General features: G+C 47.9%; 1 protein-coding gene across 3 annotated transcripts in view; it reads right to left on the bottom strand.

Moving 5' to 3' along the window:
- Positions 1-208: 208 nt before the first annotated feature.
- The window catches only part of CRAMP1 (cramped chromatin regulator homolog 1), a 61,667-nt gene continuing 41,745 nt past the window's right edge, over positions 209-20,130 (bottom strand). For 2 of the 3 annotated variants that reach the window (XM_053557830.1, XM_053557829.1), the window contains exons 11-21: positions 17,234-17,411; positions 14,006-14,187; positions 13,829-13,903; positions 11,621-11,702; positions 10,370-10,474; positions 9,954-10,132; positions 9,135-9,203; positions 8,442-8,673; positions 7,452-7,616; positions 6,745-6,890; positions 209-4,005 (exon numbers count right to left, since the gene is read on the bottom strand). In XM_053557830.1, coding sequence (XP_053413805.1) covers positions 3,841-4,005; positions 6,745-6,890; positions 7,452-7,616; positions 8,442-8,673; positions 9,135-9,203; positions 9,954-10,132; positions 10,370-10,474; positions 11,621-11,702; positions 13,829-13,903; positions 14,006-14,187; positions 17,234-17,411 — 1,578 coding nt within the window. In that variant the 3' untranslated portion in view covers positions 209-3,840. The remainder of the gene's footprint in view (positions 4,006-6,744; positions 6,891-7,451; positions 7,617-8,441; positions 8,674-9,134; positions 9,204-9,953; positions 10,133-10,369; positions 10,475-11,620; positions 11,703-13,828; positions 13,904-14,005; positions 14,188-17,233; positions 17,412-20,130) is intronic. The other variant, XM_053557828.1, reaches the window with a different exon arrangement.

The following is a 20,130-nucleotide window of genomic DNA, read 5'->3' as shown; positions in this document are numbered from 1 at the left end:
CTTGGAAGCCGATTGGTGGAAGCAGACGCCACTTACAGCTAGGTCGCTTACATTAGGCAGCAGGCTGAGGGCGGGCCCTGGGCGGAAGTAGGGACACGTGAGGGCGCTGGCTTAGACCGCTTGCTCTGCAGGTCCTAAGACTGGCCCGCCAGCCTGGCCCCCTAGCACAAAGCCAGCCAAGAAACAAACAACTATCGAACGACCATCGTTAGATCAAGTATTAGTATATATTTATGCACAATAAAAACATTTACAAGTTGAACTGGAAATTTAAACAGAAGTTTAACAGCTCTTGTTTATTATATTAAATAACCAAAACACCTTTTATTCCCAAATTGGTAAAGAATAAATAATATAATTTACAATATGGTACAAAAAATAATCAGGAAAGACAGGCATTCTGCTTTATACATACACTGTATATTTATAATCTACAAAACAAATTCACATCTCAAGCCAAAAACCTTAGATGATATGGCTTAACAATTATTAAAGGAAACAGCAATAATTTCTGCTGTCCAGACCATACCTAAAGCCAGTTATCCTTTTAGAGAACAAAGGACAGGTTGCTGTAGTGCTTCCAAGACATGACTTAAAGTATTGTGACATTAGGAGAGCTTTGACAGCTGGTTTGAGTTTTTTAATTCATCTTTCCTTTTTCTTTAGACAAAGTGCCATATTTCCTCCCAATGCATCTGCTAAGTCTCAATGCTTAAAGGGAAAACAAAACTGTCTTCTTCCCTTGCTCCCAGTGTTTTGTATCTCACAACTTTATTTGCAGAACAAGTTTGGATTCAATGGTGTAATCTAGCTAAAGACACTATTAAACCGAAGAGGACATCCACCAGAAATGAGGCACCATACAGAATGATAAAGAATGGAATTCTGATGCTAAGAAACTGGAGATGTGTGGGAAAACAAGCAGATCAAATGAGGAAATGATCCCATAGATTCCCACTCCCTGAGCAAGTACTCTACACCTATGATACAGAAAGATGAAAAAAATGTCATGAAAGTATGAACTTCAACTTGCCTCCCCATCTTCTAAAGGATGGAATCCTTTACTGTACATTCACAATCAACAATCAAAGCCAAAACACTAACTTCCTTGACACCAGAGATACTCGGTCTCAATCTTCAGAAAAGATGAATTAGCAGAAAGACCCCAGACAAGATTAGAGGGATTAGGGAAAGACTTTTTCCAAGAAACTGATCTCATCTGAATCCACAACATGTTCAAATGCACAAAGGAAGCCACAGGAAGTAGACAGCCTTTCTGCTGAAGTTTTTGAAGATTCCCACCTTTAACACTGCCTTTGTTTGTACTAAAATATTAATTTAGGCTGGGAGAAAATGCATCCAGTTTTTCATTTGTAAATTTCCCCTTCATATGGCAAGCAAATGCATACACTCATCTGGCAACTAGAAACGTAGTAGAATTCTCTGGAATCCTGTCGGTTTTAATCCAGGAGAGATGAGTCAATCCTCTCTCTTCCCTAAACTATCTACCCACTGGAAGACAAGAGCTACAGTCAGCTGCTCCCAGAGGGAGCACAAAATGGGGGCTATTGTTAAATAAGGAGCCTACAAAAGCAGATCCCAACCTCCAAAGTTTTCTCCATTAGATGTCACTGGGCAAAAGGAGCCAACTGACACACTACACTGCCTCAGGGCGTTCTCTGACGGGCCACCCCTACATCCCTGGCACAGAATGCACTGCCACTGGATACTGCTTCCAGCATCAACGCGGTATTGTTACTTGGCATCTCTGGCCCTAGACTGTGAGAATATGGGAAAGCTAGTAGTGGCCTAAAATCAGCCTGGTGTCCTAACCTACTGTAGACCTGGCAAAGTCAGATGTCCAGCCAGGGAAAGCTACTAATCTTCAGCTCAATTAGATGCTAATTTCAGAAGGCTGATCTATTAAGTATTAAATACAAGCTACTTTAAAGATACTCTGGTTCAAACACTGCTGCCTGTAACTCTTAATAAAGTGGCATCATGTTCCTTTTTTCATCCCTCCAGAGCTTTGGGACTTTTTCCTAAGATTTTGTCAAGGACTGAAGGAGGGAAAACCACCTTAGAGGCAAGGGGTCCAAGAAAATCTCGTAAGAAGAAAAAAACAAGCTCTTGCCTGGAAGCATGCTGTCCTGCAGTGTATCACCCCTCTGGGGTCTACAGCAGCAGCAGCTGAAGCTGCTATAGGACTGCAGAATCAAGGGCATCCACCTGCTTGTCCATGCCAAAGGCCTTTCTTCTGCCTTTTTAGTGGGCTTCCTTCTTTGTAGACAGGGAGAGAAGCAGTGGAGAGGCCTAGGGTAGCTTTGAGGACTGCTGCTTGCCTCACAAATGTGGAGAGGAAAGGTAGGGAGGAGAGAAAGTGTAGGTTCAGGTGTGTTAGAAAGGCCAAATCAGTCCCAGCTGCTGGGTGGGGGTTAAGCAGGAGGTGAGATGGTGGTGCAGGCATCACCTGCCCAACACCACAGAGGTGGCTCCTGGCCACACAGGATATGGCTAGATGGTGACTTGTGTGCTTAGAACTCCTGAGGCTGAGAAGGCAAAGGAGCCCTTGTTAGTTCCATTCTGGCGAAAGAGTGGACGTTGGGCCATCTGCAGTTATAACACTGATTTTTACCCCGAGGGGCTCAAGGAGGGAGACCACCAAAAGGAGGTTTGGTGAGCTCTGACTACATCCAGATGTCTAAATCCTTACCTATGTGCCCTAAACAGGAAGAAGAGAAACAAGAGGCCTTGGGGCAAAGGCATGCGTGAGGGATTAAGTATGTACATCAGGCCTACACCAATGCCAATGGAAGGAAGAGAAGGCTCTGAAGGAGAGAAAACTTTCCCTGAAAAGGCAGATTTGTCCCAGATGTCAAACAGTAACACACAAGTTCAAGAACTCATCAGGAAAGTCTTATCTATAGTCACCTTAGTGCTTAGGGACCATCCCAACAGATCCCTGGGAGAAACCTGCAAATGGATATAGGTAAGAAACCAACTAAACAGGGACTTGTCTTCCTCTTCCTTATCTCTTAATTCTTAAAAACATAAGAAAAACATTTTCAACCAGCTTAGCAGGACCATACATAAAGTCCACATGACCTGAATAAGATGTGGTTCTTGTTCCCCTTCCTGTGAAGTCAGGACAGCCTCTAGATGGAGAACACTAGAGGGTGAGTGTTTCTGGACTGATGGCACTGGCTGCAGCCCCATGACCTTTGAATGTTTGCTGTCTTAGGGTATACACACCAATAGGCAGGAGCCCACGCCTATTGATAGTCCTACCCCATCCTACCCCATCCTCCTTCAGAGGGAGCAACCCTAGTGTGACATAGGTTTGGCAGAAAGAATGCAGCAGTGGCCTGGGGCCTCCCTGCCGAGAAAGGGGAGACAACACTTCCCCAACATGCAGCAACTACACCAAGGCACACACACTTCCTTCTCTCAGAAAGAAAACCCACCAGAATGTCCAACACAACAATTGAGGCAGAGCACAGACTAAAATGGCACGGCTACACACATCCTAACACAGGGCCCAGTGACTGGCAAGGAGCTGCTTCGGCACCATGGCAATTTCTGATGTCAGCCCTCCCCAAGAACTCTTCCTGGTCTCTCAGAACATCACTGCCCTCTGCTTGTGGGGGCATAGCTCATGACCAGGAGGGGTTCTACATGAGGCACATTCTGAGGTGTGAAGGTGCCTCTCTTCAGACCATCTTCTGGAGTTCTGAGCTCAATTTGTTCTCTCTAGCTTGAAGAGGGTTTTATCTACCACAGATTTCCAGCCCCACAAGTTCTCCTTTGCAGCCTCCAGGATACACCTGGTCTGAGGTGTGGTCACTGGGATAGGTCACCAACAGGGGGGCCACCTCCACCACCATCAAACAGAACCTCTCGGCGGCTGGGCTCAGCGATGGACAGCTCTTGGGCCAGATCATTGAACCGAGATATGTAATCGATGCTGTTTTCATTCATCATGCACACCAGCTGGGAATCCACCACCTGCAGGATAGAAGAGACGGGGCCAAGTCAGCTGGCAGCTGGCTGGCCCTTCAGCGGAAGGTGGCTCCCTACAGAGAAGAAAAAAGTCTCCCACCAACTCCTGCTGCTGGAATCAAGCCACAAATGGTGGCACAGCACACTGTGGAGAATTTCAGAATTACCTGTCATCCATACAAATGCTTTGTGCAAGTACTCATAGTGAGCCTCCTGTCAGCCTGGCACAACTGACTGGTAGGAGAGTAGGGGAACAGTCACACACAGGGTCAGTGTAGTATGCAGTGGGATAAAAAGACTGAGGAACAGCCTAAGGAAACAAACAGAGGGGAGAGAATTTCCCGAGGGAAACTCCAAGGACTGGAGCCTGAGCAAGAGGTGGGGTACATCTAGAGGAAAAGCTGGGGCATGTGTTCCTTTCAAAAGAAACAAGTGCAAAGGCCCCAAGATGGGAATAGGCTTCCATGGTTCAAAAAGCACAAGACAGATGGTGGCCATGACATAGTGAGTGAGGCAGAGTGGAGAGGAGAGATGCGTGGACAGCAAGACCTCAGCACAGGGTTTTGATCCTGTGCACACATACATGGAACCTGCTGTTTATCCTCTGCCTCCTGCGCCTGAGTGGAAGGCTCCTGAGGACCGGAACTTTTGTTTGCACATAGTAGGCTCTGAATAAATATTAGATAATGAACATGGCATTATGAATGAACGAGAAGGCTTTGGGAAACTCTGAGTAGAGCTTTGGTATCAGCTGAATTTTAAACTTTTTATTATGGGAAATGTCAAACTAATTTTTAGAAAGCAGAGCCAATAGCAACTCTCCTACCCCAGGTTCCATCACCAGCTTCCATCCTCCCCAACCCAGGGCCAGTCCAGCTCTACTTCTCCCCACCTATTGCACGGCCACACTGCCTTTAATCAAATCCCACCAACAGACTGTCTCCTCCATGGATGCTTCAGACTACACTTGTAGATGAAGCCTACCTTACAAACACATCCCTGTTTTAAGTGTAGAGTTCTCAGTAATATCCTTTTGCTAAACATTTACCTGCCATTTCTGCAGGAAAAGATGTGTTTAAGTTACTCACTAAGGACAAAGTTTTTCAAAATCATCTTTGGTCCAGGTTGCTCATCTTTGGTCATGGTGCAATGTGTCACCCAGGGGTCTTGGGTGCAAATTCTGATTTGGGGGGCCTGAAGTGGACCTGAGAATCTGCATTTCTAACTCCGAGGTGTTTCTGCAGCTGGTCTGTGGACCATTCTTTTAACAGCAAAGTCCTGGCATATTGTCTCATGATATTTGTATAGTATCTGTCTCCACAGAAACTGGGTATTTATAAACATCTACAGAAACATAGGAAGGGAAAGAGACCAGTTTCTTGCAAACCATCAGTGTTCCAAGGTGTGCTGTGAAGGAAGATTCTATGGCCAGACAGGTTAAAGAAATGCTATACGCTGTGGGATGGAGATTCACTTGTGTTACTGGTTTACACAAGATGAAATTTCTAATCATATCATGGCTTGGCTCAGAATTCTCCAAAGACTTCCCATAAGTCCATCATCTCAAGATTCATGATTCACATCTTTTGAACTTTCTTTTTTCTTTGAGATAGAGTCTCAAGCTGGCACCCTGAGTAGAGTGCTGTGGCATCATAGCTCATAGCAACTTCCAACTTGGGCTCTAGTGATCCTCTTGCCTCAGTTTTTCTATTTTTAGTACAGATAGGGTCTCACTTTTGCTCAGGCTGGTCTCGAGCTTGTGAGTTCAAGCAATCCAGCCAGCTTGGCCCTTCAACAGGCGTGAGTCAGCCTACAAATTTCTCAAGGAATACCTAGTACTGTCTCCACACCCAGGAACTAGGTTTGGGAAATGCTGCTCTCAGGCTGATACACCAGAATAAGTCCCTCCCAGTGGCATTCCAGATGAAAGACTCTCCCACTGTGTCTACTCTCAACTTCATCTCTGTCCAAGCACTGCTGCCTTACATCTGGCAGCAGAGTTAAACTACCTCTCTGATCTGCACTCCTTCAGCAAGCTTCTCACCCTGCAAACCTGACTTGCCCACAGATGCCACTCAAAACACGTGACAGACATCTGGGTGGCTATGAGCAGACAGCCTGGCCAAATGAAAGGGAAGGGGGGACACTGCATCTGGTCAAGAGGAGAGTCATTCATGGAGTTCTGCCCCACATCGAAGTTCTGCCAAAATCTGACTCCTACTATCATCAGCCTGAGTGCAGGAAAAGCAAAAGGATGGCAAAGAAGGACCACTGCCTAACGTGCAGAACCAACCAAGCAACACCGGGCTGGCCAGGATATACACTGAAGGGAGATTCTGTTCGAGGATTCCCTGCTGTTAGGACAGGAGTGGTGCTGACAGACCCTCTCACTATCGCCATGTACTCCACAATCAGCAAATGGGTAGCCCAAGACCACATAGCTGGTGAAGGGCATCCAAAGATCTAAACTAAGCTCCAGCCACCTTCAGAGACCCTGCTCTCCACCTAACACCTGTGCTTCCCAGTCTGGATGTCTTCAGGGCTCAGCTGGTATACAGTCTGTAACTGTGCCATGCAGGGATGAACCTCAGCCTAGCCTTGCCAGCACTCTCCGTTCTCAGGAGTGTGTGTATGTGTCTGCATTCCTGGAAGCAGTTCCTAGTAACACATGAGTCTGTAGGAGGGATCTGACAACCTCTGGAGTGGGGGGTAGATCATGTTCAGTTGTAAGATTGGTGCACTTACCTCTGCAACATCGGCCAGGGACCTGGACACAAATGAGTCCCGTGAGTTTCCATCCAATAAGCTGGGGCCAAGCAAAGAGGTACCACTACTGGTCCCAATGGGAGTTGGCAACATCTTCCGGCTCTTCTCTGGGGAAATGAAGCTTGCTGCAGAGAGGAAAGAGGAAAATACCCTGAAATCCAACTTGGCCTACAACAGTTCAGTGGGAGGGTCCTGAGGCTGGGGTGGCAGCCAGGCTTGGCCTCAGCCCAGGCACCTACTAAAGGTTTACATGAGGTGCTTTAGATGGAAAGGATGCTGAGAAACTGTCTTTCCCGCACAAGGATCCTGGGGGCACAGATACAAGTCTCATTTTCCAGGAGTCCCTGGTGTCAGGCTCTGGAACCACTCCTATACCCTGTATTGTGTTCTCTGGGAACAGTTCCCCACTGCTGGGCATTCAGGTTGTTTCTGACTTTTTTTGATGTATTTTGACTTTGCACATGTCTGTACTGTTATATGCGACAAAGGGAGATGTATAAGCATGCTGGCTCTCTTGGCACCAACCAGATCTGGGACTCTGAATTGCTCCAGGCCATCATGGAACATGGTCCCCACATATAAGCTGATTGAGCTGTGTGTAATCCACCCTGTGGCTGCCTGCCTGGATAGCGATCCAAACACCCTGGCTTGTGCCAGGGGCCCTGAGCCCCTTGCCATACACTCACCAAACAAGCTGCTGAGTGAGGAGTCTGTGGAGTCACTAGGGTACCACTGAGGGTCATGGGTGGGAGAGGCAATCCAGTCCGGCTGGGGGCTGCTGGCCGGGGAGGGAAGACTCTTAGAACTGTCACCACCATTCAGCTTTGCTGGAGAAAGAGGAACTCCTTCACCTGCCCACCAAAATCCTGGGTCAGAGATGCTGCACAAGGGAAAAGTCTGATCCCTGCTTCCCCAACCCATGGTTGAGAAGGGAGTATGGTCATGCAGCCAAGCACTGCTGAGCTGGGAGACCCAGCACCCTGATGGCCTCCACACCAGAACCAACAAGATGACTTTGTGTGGGAATAAAGGACACAGGGCAATAATAATGGCAGCAATAACCATGGAGGAAGCTAGGCCTTTGCCACGATCTTCAAGTGAATCATCGCACCGGTGCTGACAGTGGGCCTGTAATGGCCACACTGTTCCCAACTTATTGCTTAGGAAAGTGAGGCTCAGAAGCTGGTGATCTGCCCAAGGCCACTGCTAACAATGTGTGGGCCCATGTCTGTCTGAACCTACAGCCCGAGTTGTACCAATAATCAGCAGCCACATCACTCCCCCAAAAGCATCACTTAGGCCAGGCCCAACCCTTGCAGACAGCAGTCAGGCCACTTCCTAAATACAGCAATACCCACAGGTTATCTGCCCATATTCCAAATCAGCTAGGAAAATGCCACTCTGACCCTGTGTTGAGGAGGGCCTCCAGGGCCACCCTGCTCTCACCTCAAGGTCAGGAGAACCCTACCAGACCCCTCCATAGCCTCAGGTCCACATGCAACTTGTCCATTTGCACTGCCTCTGCCAGGGCCAGGCATACCTCATAGGTGGCAGGTATCCAATTCTCAAGAAATGATAGCTGAACTGGAACATTCCCAGCAAGTGTGGTGAATGCTCAGGCAGGAGGTCAAGACCCCTGATGCCAGGAAAGGGAGTGAGGCTTCCCTGCTGCTTACCATACTGGCCGGAGCTGATGGCAATCTCGATGATGGAGTCACTGATGTGTGTGGCAGGTTCTCCCTGTGAAAGCGCATCCTCAGGAGGACCTGGCAGGGAGATGTCCAATAGAGCAGAGACGTCGGGTGGAGAGAGCCGGGAGCAGGGGGCCTCTGATGAGGATAGTGTGGACATGCCATTCTGGAGCGGAGCCTTGGGCAGCTCAGATAAGGAGAGAACAGATGAGCCCTGCTAGGAAACAGGTATTGTTCAGACACAACCAATCAGAACCTATAACGAAAAATCAACCTTAGCCTCACAGCTGGGTGGGTGAGTGATGGGCAAATCAACAGAGGCGATGAGTGCCACTGCATCCTACACACCTGGGGAATTTACTTCTGAAACCATGTGAGAGGACCGAGTCAAGGGCCAAGCCTCAGTGGCCTAGACTGCTTCTACTGGTGCCAGGAGTGTGATAGCGCACAGGTACAAGTAGGTACCGGGGAGCAGCTACCAGCCTGCAGCTTCCTCCTACCTGGCCAGAAAACAGTCCTTTATCCAGCCTTGTGGGGAAAGAAGGGCCCCTGGTGTGGGAGATAGCCTCCAGAGAGTAGGCACAGGGTTAGGGGGCAGTAAAGCCACTGTATCAGGGTGATCCAGGGGAGAGATACTGGTAGGAGCAGGTTAGGGATCAGGGCCCTGCACACACCTACCTGGAAATCGTCTGTCACCGATTCTTGTTCAGGTCCCGAGGGGACGCTAACAAATGGGTCTCCTGTGCCCTGTGAGAATCGCAGGCCCACCTGTAAGCACCACACAGTGTGCCAGACACTGCCCAAGCCACCACCTGGGACACAGCTCCAGGGTGAAGAGCTGTCTCATCACCCTGGCCTCCTAATGGCAGAGTGACAGTTAAGAGGAAAGGTTCTAGGTTGAAAATGCTGAAGTCACTTTCCGAGTGTGGGCCCTGAACTCAGATTTTTTTGTTGACTCTGGGGGTGAACTCAAGTCCTACCAAAGAGAAACAGGCAGGGCTGGACTCCCTGCAGTCCTGATGGGGTTGGCCCACCACCTCCACTAGGCAGCTCTTATGCAGGCCACAAGAGGCCAGAGAAGCTAGACCATTTGGAGAAGTGGTTAAGGAGTAATAGTCAAGGTCATCCAGATACTCTTCTAAGCAGGTGAGAGAAATGCTCAGTAACACTGAGCAGAGGCCCATGGGCTTGCTATTGGCTGTCTTGGTTAGTTATTCCCACACCAAGCCACCTTCAACATGTATCCTGGCTCTGGACTCTCCATTGCCACATGGCAAGACTATTCCCCCATATGGTCTCCGGGGGTTGAACCCTCTACTGTAGCATAGAGTACCGCTCGTGCTGTGGCCCCTTAGTTCAGATGCTTCCTCCAGCCCACAAGGTTCAAGCTTTCACACGGCAACACTGGAGTCCCTTGTGATCTCACCCCCATGCCTTGGGCTCCCACCCCAGAAACTGCAGTTAATGCCTAGTTTCAAGTCCTTCGAAGCTACTCACTCCCATGGTGGACACAGGGTCTCCATTCTGGTGGGCCACAGTGGAGTCCTGACCAGAGACAGCAGCTGCTACCTCATCTGAAGCCAGTGTAGAGAGGCCAGACAAGCCCTCGGTGTCCAGGACAGGGAGAGGGCTCCCGGGTATGATGCCTGCAGTTTTAGCAGCTAAGTCGATAGCACCTGGCAACAGAAATGACACTTCAAGTCTCTGCCCTGTTGATATTCCACAGTGTATCCAAAGAGGGCTCAGGAACAGCTTCTCCCTCACACCTCGTTTCAATGAAAGAGCTAAGGACTCTGATGCTTTTTGAAGGGTAATGAGATATGATTTAAAGAAAAAAAATATAAAAACCTTGTGACAAAAACAACCCTCAGAAATTTCATACTTGGTTATCACTGTATAGGTCACACACTTACTGGCCAGGTGACTTGAGGCCTGGGACGGAAGAACCTTGGGCACAATCGGCCGAGAAAGAGCTGCTTTGGTCAGAGAAGACTGGATGGGCCGGAATGAACCTCTCCCTGCAAGGGCAAGGATAAAAAGCAAACACATCACCCCTGCCCAATTGTTGCATTCTCTTGTAGAGACTTCCTTCACAGCCATTGTCAGGATCGTGGAAGTGAGCAAAGGTGGAAGCCACTGAACATTCCAAACACACAGTAACTTGGGCAGTCAAGGATCACACAAGCCCCCACCAGAGACAGGAGCTGTGGCATCTGCGATGGTGGCACCATTTTGCCTCCCAGGAGCTGCTGAAAGGCTGCGATCACAACTACCATTTTAGACTGAGATTCTGCTGTTGCAATTTGGTTTTATACTGCAAGGATTCCTGCAGTTAACAAAGGGGCATGAGGAAAAGCAATGGATAACCCTATGGGTCTTGTAGTAAGTCACTATGACCACGACTCATAAAAAATGGCACATCAGGGCGGTGCCTATGGCTCAAAGGAGTAAGGCACCAGTCCCATATGTCGGAGATGGCGGGTTCAAACCCAGCCCCGGCCAAAAAACTGCAAAAATAAATAAATAAATAAATAAATTAATTAATTAATTAATTAAAAAAAGGTACATCACAGAGAATGTTTCACTGAAGGACTCTCCTTGTATAAGCTTTATTTCAAAGAGCCAGGGCCCCCTGAACTCACAGACCATGGATGTCGCTCATGCTGAAAGTACCCATCTGAGCCTGAACTGGCAGAGGCCCCTCCAGGACCCCTGCCACTCAGTCACTTTTTTTTTTTGAGACAGAATCTCACTATGTCACCCTTGATAGAGTGCCGGGCATCACAGCTCACAGCAACCTCAAACTCTTGGGCTTAAGCAATTTTCTTGTCTCAGCCTCCCAAGTAGCTGGGACTACATGTGCCTGCCACAATGCCCGGCTACTTTTTTGTTGTAGTTTAGCAGGCCGGGGCTGGTGTATGTAGTCGGCACCCTAACCACTGAGCTACGGGCACCTAGACCTGCCACTTAGTCTTATGCCTTGTCTACCACTGTAGCCAGATCCAGCAGGGGGCACACCAGGTATGTGTTGGTAGAATGAACACAGGAATGCTTGAAATGTCACTCAAAGAACCATGGAAATAAACACCTACTATTCCTAAGCACAAGGCCACACTCAGGTAAAGAGGAAGAAATGGTAATAGTATGAAGCCTTAGGTCCTTACCAGTTATGGAGGAATTAGACATGATGGAGAAGGAACAAACGTTGTGGGACTGGTTTTCAGAAGGTCTAGGAAGCAGCGTTCTCTGTAGAGGAAAAATTACAATCAAAGACATGAAAAGACTCCTATGCCCAAAAGATCACTCTAGAAATTGAGTTACAAAGGGATGTTCCAAATAAGGAGCTGAGTCTAACCAGGGAGGTAATGAGAACAGCCTGAGACAGTTAGGTCTTGTGGACACCAAGCCTCAGAGCACTGGGTCCTCTATAAAACAAACCCAGAGAATCTAACCTTTCCCAGGGAAAACTGGAGGACTATTAGAATGATCTCCTTTTAATGCAGAATGTTCTTCTGCATTTGGCTGGAATGCAACTAGTTACATAAATTTGTTTATAAACACTGGATGTGGACTTTTACGAGAGACACTCCCTTACACTGGGCTTCCTAATTTATGGGGTGAAAGAGATCAAGTTCCTGCTTATAGCCCAGAGGCCCTAAAGGGTACAAGATGCTTCTTCACAGGGCTCAGTGTGTGCATAATTATACTTCAAAGTGCTCACTTTACCTTTTGAATGGTGATGACTACCACCTAAGCAATTATATTAATCATTGAAGTTTCCAGTAATCAGAACATTAGCAAAAGGCATCTGTCAACCCAAATGCCATGAGTGACTTCAGCTTCTGGGCACACAGCTGCCATTCTACGGTATCTTATCAAGGACTCAGGCTCACTGAGACCACTCCCTGACCTCAGTGATGCCTCGTGGTGTCAGTGTCAGCAGAAGCTACAAAGGCACTACTAGCAGCAGGTGAGGCCTACACACAACATGAAGAGCAGTGCACATCTGCTGTTTCTCACCAACAGCTAACAGGGGCATACCATGCTCTCTATAGGGGGCCAGGTAGGGCATATTTTAGGCTTTGAGGCCATACTTGACCCTGCCCTTGGGAAACAGCCAATTTCTGTCGTACAGAAATTAATAAATGTGGCTGTGTGCCAGTGAAACTTTATGTACAAAAATATTAAGTGGAAAAGACCACCATCATATTGGATGACCCCCATTTATAGGAAATGCCCAGAATAGGCAAATCCATAGAGACAGAAAGCAGAGTGAGTTAATGTTTCCTTCTGGGGTGATAATACTGGGGTATCAGATAGTGGGGATGGTTGTACAACCTTGTAAACAGACTAAAAGTCACTAAACTACATACTTTAGAAGAGTGATTTTTATGGTGTATGAATCTATAAAGCTAACTATTTTAAATAAATAAAAAAAAAATAGTCAGGCTGGGCTAGGACCCTGGACTGAACAGCTACAGAGTTTACAGTTATTTTTCTATTTCAAATGCAAAAACTTAAATATACTCAGATTAAAATGCAGTTAACACTAAATTAGTCTGAATAAAGAATACCTAAGACTTAGAATAAATCTTTCTTCCTATGACCTTTCATGAAATAATTCATTTCTAAATAAGCTAATCTCAAAAGAGAAAAAGATTTCTAAGAGTCTAACAAAAGTGTAATCCAAAAAAAAAAAAAAAAAGTTAATAAATTTCTAGGCATAGTTATTTGACTTCCAGCCTCACTTCCCTTACCTTATACCTCAAAATGACAATGTACTCTTTCTCAAGTGCCTCAAATTCCCAGGACTTCTTTCTTGGTTTGCACATGGCAGTTACAGGTCCACCCTAGTGTTCATTAGTATGAGCTCCGAGGTCTGGCTTCTGGCTAACCCACATGCCTTGCCAACTGCTTACAATGACTAAATGATTATGAATAGATATTCTGGTAATCCTTAAATATCTTAATCTGAGACATTCTTGGGACTTGAATCCCCAGAACTTTGTCTTTTTTCCAAGTAGTTTTCAATGTTGTTCAGAGATTATCCTTCCTTTTAGGTACCATTATTCACTGCTGCTAATACTCTTATTTATCCTCTTTATTTCCTTTTTTTTTTTTTTTTTTTTTTTCAGTTTTTGGCTGGGGCAGAGTTTGAACCCATTACCTCTGGTATATGGGGCTGGCGCCCTACTCCTTCAGCCATAGGCGCCGCCCTATTTATCCTCTTTAAAAGAAGGAAGAAAGGCACAGGGATTTCCCCCATTTTACACAATGAAAACCAGTGTGTCTTGATCAGCTCAGCCAGCAGGAGAGCCAGGGAGGCCCAGCTCCAAGGCTGGCACATGCAGACTTGAAAAAGGTGCCCTGACCTGGACCACCAATGGCTTCCGCAGGTGCCGGTTCCGCAATTTCCTGGGCTTTGGCAAGAAGAAGTCCGACTGCATCTATAAGGGAAAGAACACCCAACCCCTGAAGGTGCATTCTCCATAAATACAGGGTAGGGGTGGGGGAACCCCACTCACAAGGTAGAGTGGCCCCACACTTACGCTGATGGAGTTTAGGTGCTGACGGAAAGTCAGTTCTGCTTCTTTACTGGGAGAGAAAAGCTTCCCATGGCGGCTATTGGGTGGCAAAGTTGTTGGGACAGCAAAAAGGCCACCATCTGAGTCACTGCTTCCTGTGCTAGAGGAACAAGCCACCAAGAGGGGTCTTGGAGGGTTTTGCAAATCTGGAAAAGAAGTTAGAATCAACACACCAACCCTCCTCACTCAGCAGCATCTCCAGGAATAATGGTGTTCTACTGGGAAGAAAATCAGAAAGAAATTCCCTTGGCAACCTGCTCAATTGCCTTGGAAGGAATTTCCTTTATCTCAGGTGCATAAGAAGGCTGATTTTTTATTATTCTCACTGAAATTCTTACTTCCATTTTGAGCAGATCACACTCTGTTCAGTGCTTAGGAGAAGGGCAGACAGCAAATTAAGGACTTTTCAGAAGCCAGGGCAGTGGCTCACACCTGTAACAACCCCAGTATTTTGGGAAGCCAAGATGGGAGGATCACATGCGGCCAAGAGTTCAAGACCAGCCTGGGCAACACAGTGTAAGACCCATATCTCTACTTTTTAAAATATATATATACACAAAATTTTTAAAAGGACTTTTCAGAGCTAGAAGAACATTCAAGATGACCCCTACTACAGACCAGAAACCAGCAAACTTCTTGGTAAAGAGCCAGATAGTTGTCAGCTTTGTAGACCACATCACCTCTGGGGCAACTCCACTCCACTTTGCAACACAGAAACAGCTACGGACAACTTGTAAACCAATGAGCATGGCTCTGTGCCAGTAAAACTTCACTTATATGCAGGAGGCTGGATCTGGGCTGCAGACTATAGTTTGTTGAAGCCTGGTCTAATTTCCTAGTTTTTAGAAAACAGACTCACAGAAAGCATTTATTTGAGAACTAGTATTATGAGATTCAATCCACCAGCTGTTTCCATCATCACACCTGCTACAAATCACATTAGGAATCATGGTGGGGACCATCCCCCTCTATTTTTTTTTTTTTTGGAGACAGAGTCTTACTAGGTCACCCTTGGTAGAGTGCTATGGTGTCACAGCTCACAGCAACCTCCAACTCTTGGGCTGAAGCAATTCTCTTGCCTCAGCTTCCCAAGTAGCTGGGACTAAAGGAGCCCACCCACAACACTCGGCTATTTTTTTGTTGCATTGGTTAGCTGGCCCAGGCCAGGTTTGAATCCACCACCCTTGGTGTATGTGGCTGGTGCCATAATCACTGTGCTACGGCACCAAGCCCCCCTCTATATATTCTTTATCTGCAGACTAGTGAGATCAAACTGACATAGGCTCCATGGTCTAGGTCTTCTAAACATTCGTGTGGATTTCTAGAATTACTGGTTCTTTTGTCTATAAGCATCCTCTTTCTTTCAGAAAGAGGAAATTAAAAGAGTACATACAACTAAGAAATTTAAACGTCAGAATGGAAGACGGGAAAAGACTATACAACCAACCAGCTAGCCACCACTGCTGAGCTCACTTTTGTTCACAAGGACTCAAGAGTTGGCGCCTTTTTCACCAGACAGCCAGGAAGGAAACAGGAGGAAGGGGAAGGAGAAACAAGAAAAGCAACTTCAGAAGGACTTGAACCTAGCACAGCAACAGCCCAAATTTTCTCAAAGGCCACCAGGAAGGACTCCCAGCAGATATGAGTCTTCTGGCATGTAACAGGCAGGTTATTCACAGTATTACTAATTAGAGAAAACATAAAGCCAGTGACATTCTCTGAAAGGAAAATAATCTTGGGAAATCTTTAATATAACAGGACACTATACGTCTGTTCAGCCAACCAGTGGCTGTGTGTTTCAGTGTGCTGGGGCAGACCAGAGTTTTGCCTAATTCTGGGAGGCTGACTTGAGCAGATGGGGCTGCTGCTCACGTGATGCAGTTATCAGAGCAGTCACAGCACCCACAATGGCCACAATATCTGCAGCAATGCTGCCCGGGACGACATCCTTCATGTTTTTTTTTTTTTTTTTGGCCGGGGGTGGGTTTGAACCCACCACCTCCAGCATATGGGACCGGCGCCCTACTCCTTGAGCCACAGGCACTGCCCGACATCCTTCATGTTAAAAGAAGGGGAGGAAGTGTCCAAGGCATAGGACAGAAGGGCGCACCCAGCCCTCAGGCCCTGGTGGTCCCTGCCTATGCAGTCATTCCTACCTCATCAGATCAGTCTTAGGAAGAACAGAGGAACCAGTGCAGCTCATACTAACCCCTGGTGGCACCTCCTTTGTGCCTGGGAAAGGGGACAATCAGGCACAGCCACAAAAAGTGTTCATGTAAAATTCACCATCCTGGTTATGACAGGCTGTTTTATTATAATATAGGTTAAAAGTAAGTAAAACTGATGTCTCAGGGAAACAGGCCATGCTCATCTTGGGGTTTTATGTCCCTAGTAACATAATTTATAAACCTTGAATTTGGATTATTTCCTACATACAACTGGCACAGGGCTCACTGTAGACAGCAGGTCATTCTGTCTTTCTTTCTAGGACTGCTGGCATATCTCCTACTTTAAAATCTTCTTTTTTCTAGGGCGGCGCCTGTGGCTCAGTGAGTAGGGCGCCGGCCCCATATACCGAGGGTGGCAGGTTCGAACCCGCCCCGGTCAAACTGCAACAAAAATATAGCCGGGTGTTGTGGCAGGCGCCTATAGTCCCAGCTACTCGGGAGGCCGAAAGAAGAGAATCGCCTAAGCCTAAGAGCTGGAGGTTGCTGTTAGCTGTGATGCCATGGCACTCTACCAAGGGTGACAAAGTGAGACTCTGTCTCTAAAAAAATAAATAAAAATAAAGATAAATAAATAAGACTAAAAAAAAAAAAAAGCTTCTTTATTCTAATAGTTTAGAAATAGAAAACAGATGCCATAGATTCAGGAACAACCTTCTTAGGGGCCTGTTACAGAGAGGTTTTTGCTGGCCTTATGACACCTGCCCCAAAGTGACCAGACTGGCAAAGGCTACCCTGTCCTCTGCTTCTTGCTTGCTCCTACACCTCACACCCCAAGCCCCTTATCACGATAGGCCCTTGTACTCACCCTTCCCACAGGAGGCTGTGATTTCTGTACCTTCACTCTATTTCCTGGACCAGGGCACACCTATGCCCTCAGCCTCAGCACAGCCCTCCAAAGCCCAGGACCGTGGATGGCACCTTCAGGTGGACCAGGCATGGGCAAGCAAAGCCTCCTATGCCTTACCTGAGGAGCATGGTGCAGAGCTGGGCGGGAAGGTCTTGCTGCTGCGGAGGGTGGCCTGGTTCCGGGGGCAGCGGGGGCTGCGGGAGCTGATGGTCACCACCTTCCCTGGGGGTGTTGTTGACTGTTCCTCCTGGGAGGGCCTCACTGAGGATGTGGATGTGACACTTGCTTCTGGAGCCTGGGAAAGAAATGGGCCAAATGACGTCTAAATTCAGCATACGAAAAATGGCTCTAAAATGGGTACCCCAGAGTAGGAGGCCCATGAGGTCTAGGACTCAGAAATCACACTTTCTCAACAGCAAAGGTCAGTTGAGAGGCATGGACCCTGAAGTCACTCTGCAGCTTGCCAATTCTAAAGATCACCAGTCAAGTGAGAAATGAGAACAACTTATGAGTACCTTCCTATGTCTTCACTACCTACATGCTAATGGTGCCAAGGGCAGGAAGCAGGAAGGAGGGGCCTGGTCTGTGCCCACTCTGAAAGGGGATGCAGGGATGTGGGGGGCACTGGATGGCAAGTGACAAAACTGCATGAGAAAGCCAGCCTAAGATGACTTTAGTAGTCTCTTCTGCTTTTAAGTCAGAGTAAGGAAATACAGCTTTCCAGAATCAAACGATCACAATCAAAGGGTACTGTGTGGCAGCCTGAGGGTTTTTGCTAGCCCAGGCAGCAGCTGCAGGCCTAGGCAGAGTTGTGGGGTCCCTGCCCTGTACCAGATACCCCACTACCCTGAGAAGACTGGGCTGATGCCCTGGCCCTCAGCTCTCCTCCTCCTCCTCACTCCTGGCACCCACTTCAAGGTCCCATCTTGTACAGCCTCACCTGTGAATGATGCATCTGTGCTTTCAGCACAGCCTCGCAGACTCTGTTGGCTCAGCACCTCCAGACCCTGGGCCCAACCCCCTTTGCTGTTCTACAAACCTCACGAGCCTAGCATCCCCTCTTCACGTTTTCTACTCCAGCCCGACCAATTGAGCCAGCCTCTAGCATCTCCTGATTATGTGGGGCTTGGGCCTTCTGGGACACTTGCCTGTACCCAGTGAGAAATGGCACTGGGCAGGCTGGGCGCCCGTAGCTCAGTTGTTCAGGCACTGGCCACATACACAGATTGGTGGGTTTGAACCTGGCCCAGGGCTGCTAAACAACAACTGCAACCAAAAAATAGCCAGGCATTGTAGCTGGCACCTTTAGTCTCAGCTACCTGGGAGGCTGAGGCAAGAGAATTGCTTAAGCCCAAGAGTCTGTGGTTGCTGTGAGCTGTGACGCCATGGCACTCTGCTGAGGGTAACATAGTAAGATTCTGCCTCTTAAAAAAAAGAAAGAAAGAAAGAAAGAAATGGCACTGGGAGAACCATTCCAGACTCATGCAGTCAACCTCTCTAATTTCAGGTCTCCAGCCTCAGCTGGGCATCTGGCAATGGTTCCTATTCCTTAACTGGACCAGTCACCTTGGGCTGGTCCATATAGATGCCCCACATCTGCCTTCCTGGCAAGTGCCCAGCAATTTGAACTGCTTGGCCAGGGACCACTTGGGGCAATGTGCTGAGAGGCCTGGTTGTCACTGTCCACATTTCCACCCTGCTCCATGCCTCTTCCCTCTCAGGATCCTGCCCTGCCTCCTTCCTGGGACACCCAGACATGCCTATTTCTCGTCAATCCCCTCCCATGACTCCCAAGATCCAGACCTGAAAAGTCCTCAGGGCAGCGGTTCTCAACCTGTGGGTCGTGACCCACAGGAACTATATTAAAGGGCTGCAGCATTAGGAAGGTTGAAAACCACTGCCTTAGAGTCTCTGGTCACTCAACCCAACCCTCTGACTACAGCTGTGCCAGCCCAAAGGGTCCCCACCCTACTGTTCTTCCTAAGGCTACCTTCACCTTCTGGTCTGGCCCCAGGGGTGCCTGAGCACAGGGCCCAGTCGCCAGAACCCCAAGAGCCCCATATGTCCCAGAGAGCACTCCCCTGGGGGCAAGGGGCAGAAGCCATGACCAACACCAGGCATGCAAGGACCTTGCACACAGTCCTTACTGTGAAACCACCCCCAGCCCAGTCCCTAGAGATCCTGGCACTCGAGGGCCTCCCCATGGTTCTTTCAGCAGCTTGCTGAGCATAAGGTGCCACTCTCTCCACAGCACAGCCATGTGATCCTGTTAGACCTGAGAGTGCAGGATAGGGTTATCCCACCAGTGGTGCCTTCTGCATTCCATATGTGGGCTCTGCTAACTGGCCTCCACATGGTAGAGGACCCCTACCTAGGCTCCAGGACCAGACAAAACAAGGAGCCTCTAGAATAGTGGTTCTCAACCTTCCTAATGCCTCAACCCCTTAATACAGTTCCTGTGGGTCATGACCCACTGGTTGAGAACTGCTGCTCTAGAAGATATCAGCTCACTTCAGTCAGCTGCCCCCAGGACAGCCACCCTGGGAGGGGCCCACATAGCACGCACCTCAGGAACTGTTCTGTCCAGGCCTCCTCCAGCTCCACTCCTCCACCTCAGCCTGCCAATATCCCCCCATTCTTCTGTGACAGCATCCCTCATCACACACTGCCTGCACAGCAGTGGAGATGGTCTTTTGGAGACAGCACAGGGACAGGACTCAGGCCCCTTGCCCTGAACTGGGGAGTCAACACAACCCTACCTAATTAGCAGCAAGAAAGCTAAAACAGTGTCGTAATCACCAGAATTTGAAGCCCATAACTACATAAGAAAAGGACTAAACTATTGTTTTATGAGTAATATTTCTTAGGACCACAGGAACAAAATACTGATACAAGCTGTAGAGAAGGGAAATCTATCCATCGAGCTGTAGAGAAGGGAAATCGAGCTGTAGAGAAGGGAAATCTATCCAAATTTAAGCTCCTCAAGCCAGAAGATACCCCCATACTAACTTAAT

This window comes from Nycticebus coucang, chromosome 12 (assembly GCF_027406575.1).
Source record: "Nycticebus coucang isolate mNycCou1 chromosome 12, mNycCou1.pri, whole genome shotgun sequence".
NCBI lineage: Eukaryota > Metazoa > Chordata > Mammalia > Primates > Lorisidae > Nycticebus > Nycticebus coucang.
The sequence above is the reverse complement of the archived record's forward strand: the minus strand, read 5'-3'. Positions and strand labels throughout refer to the sequence as shown.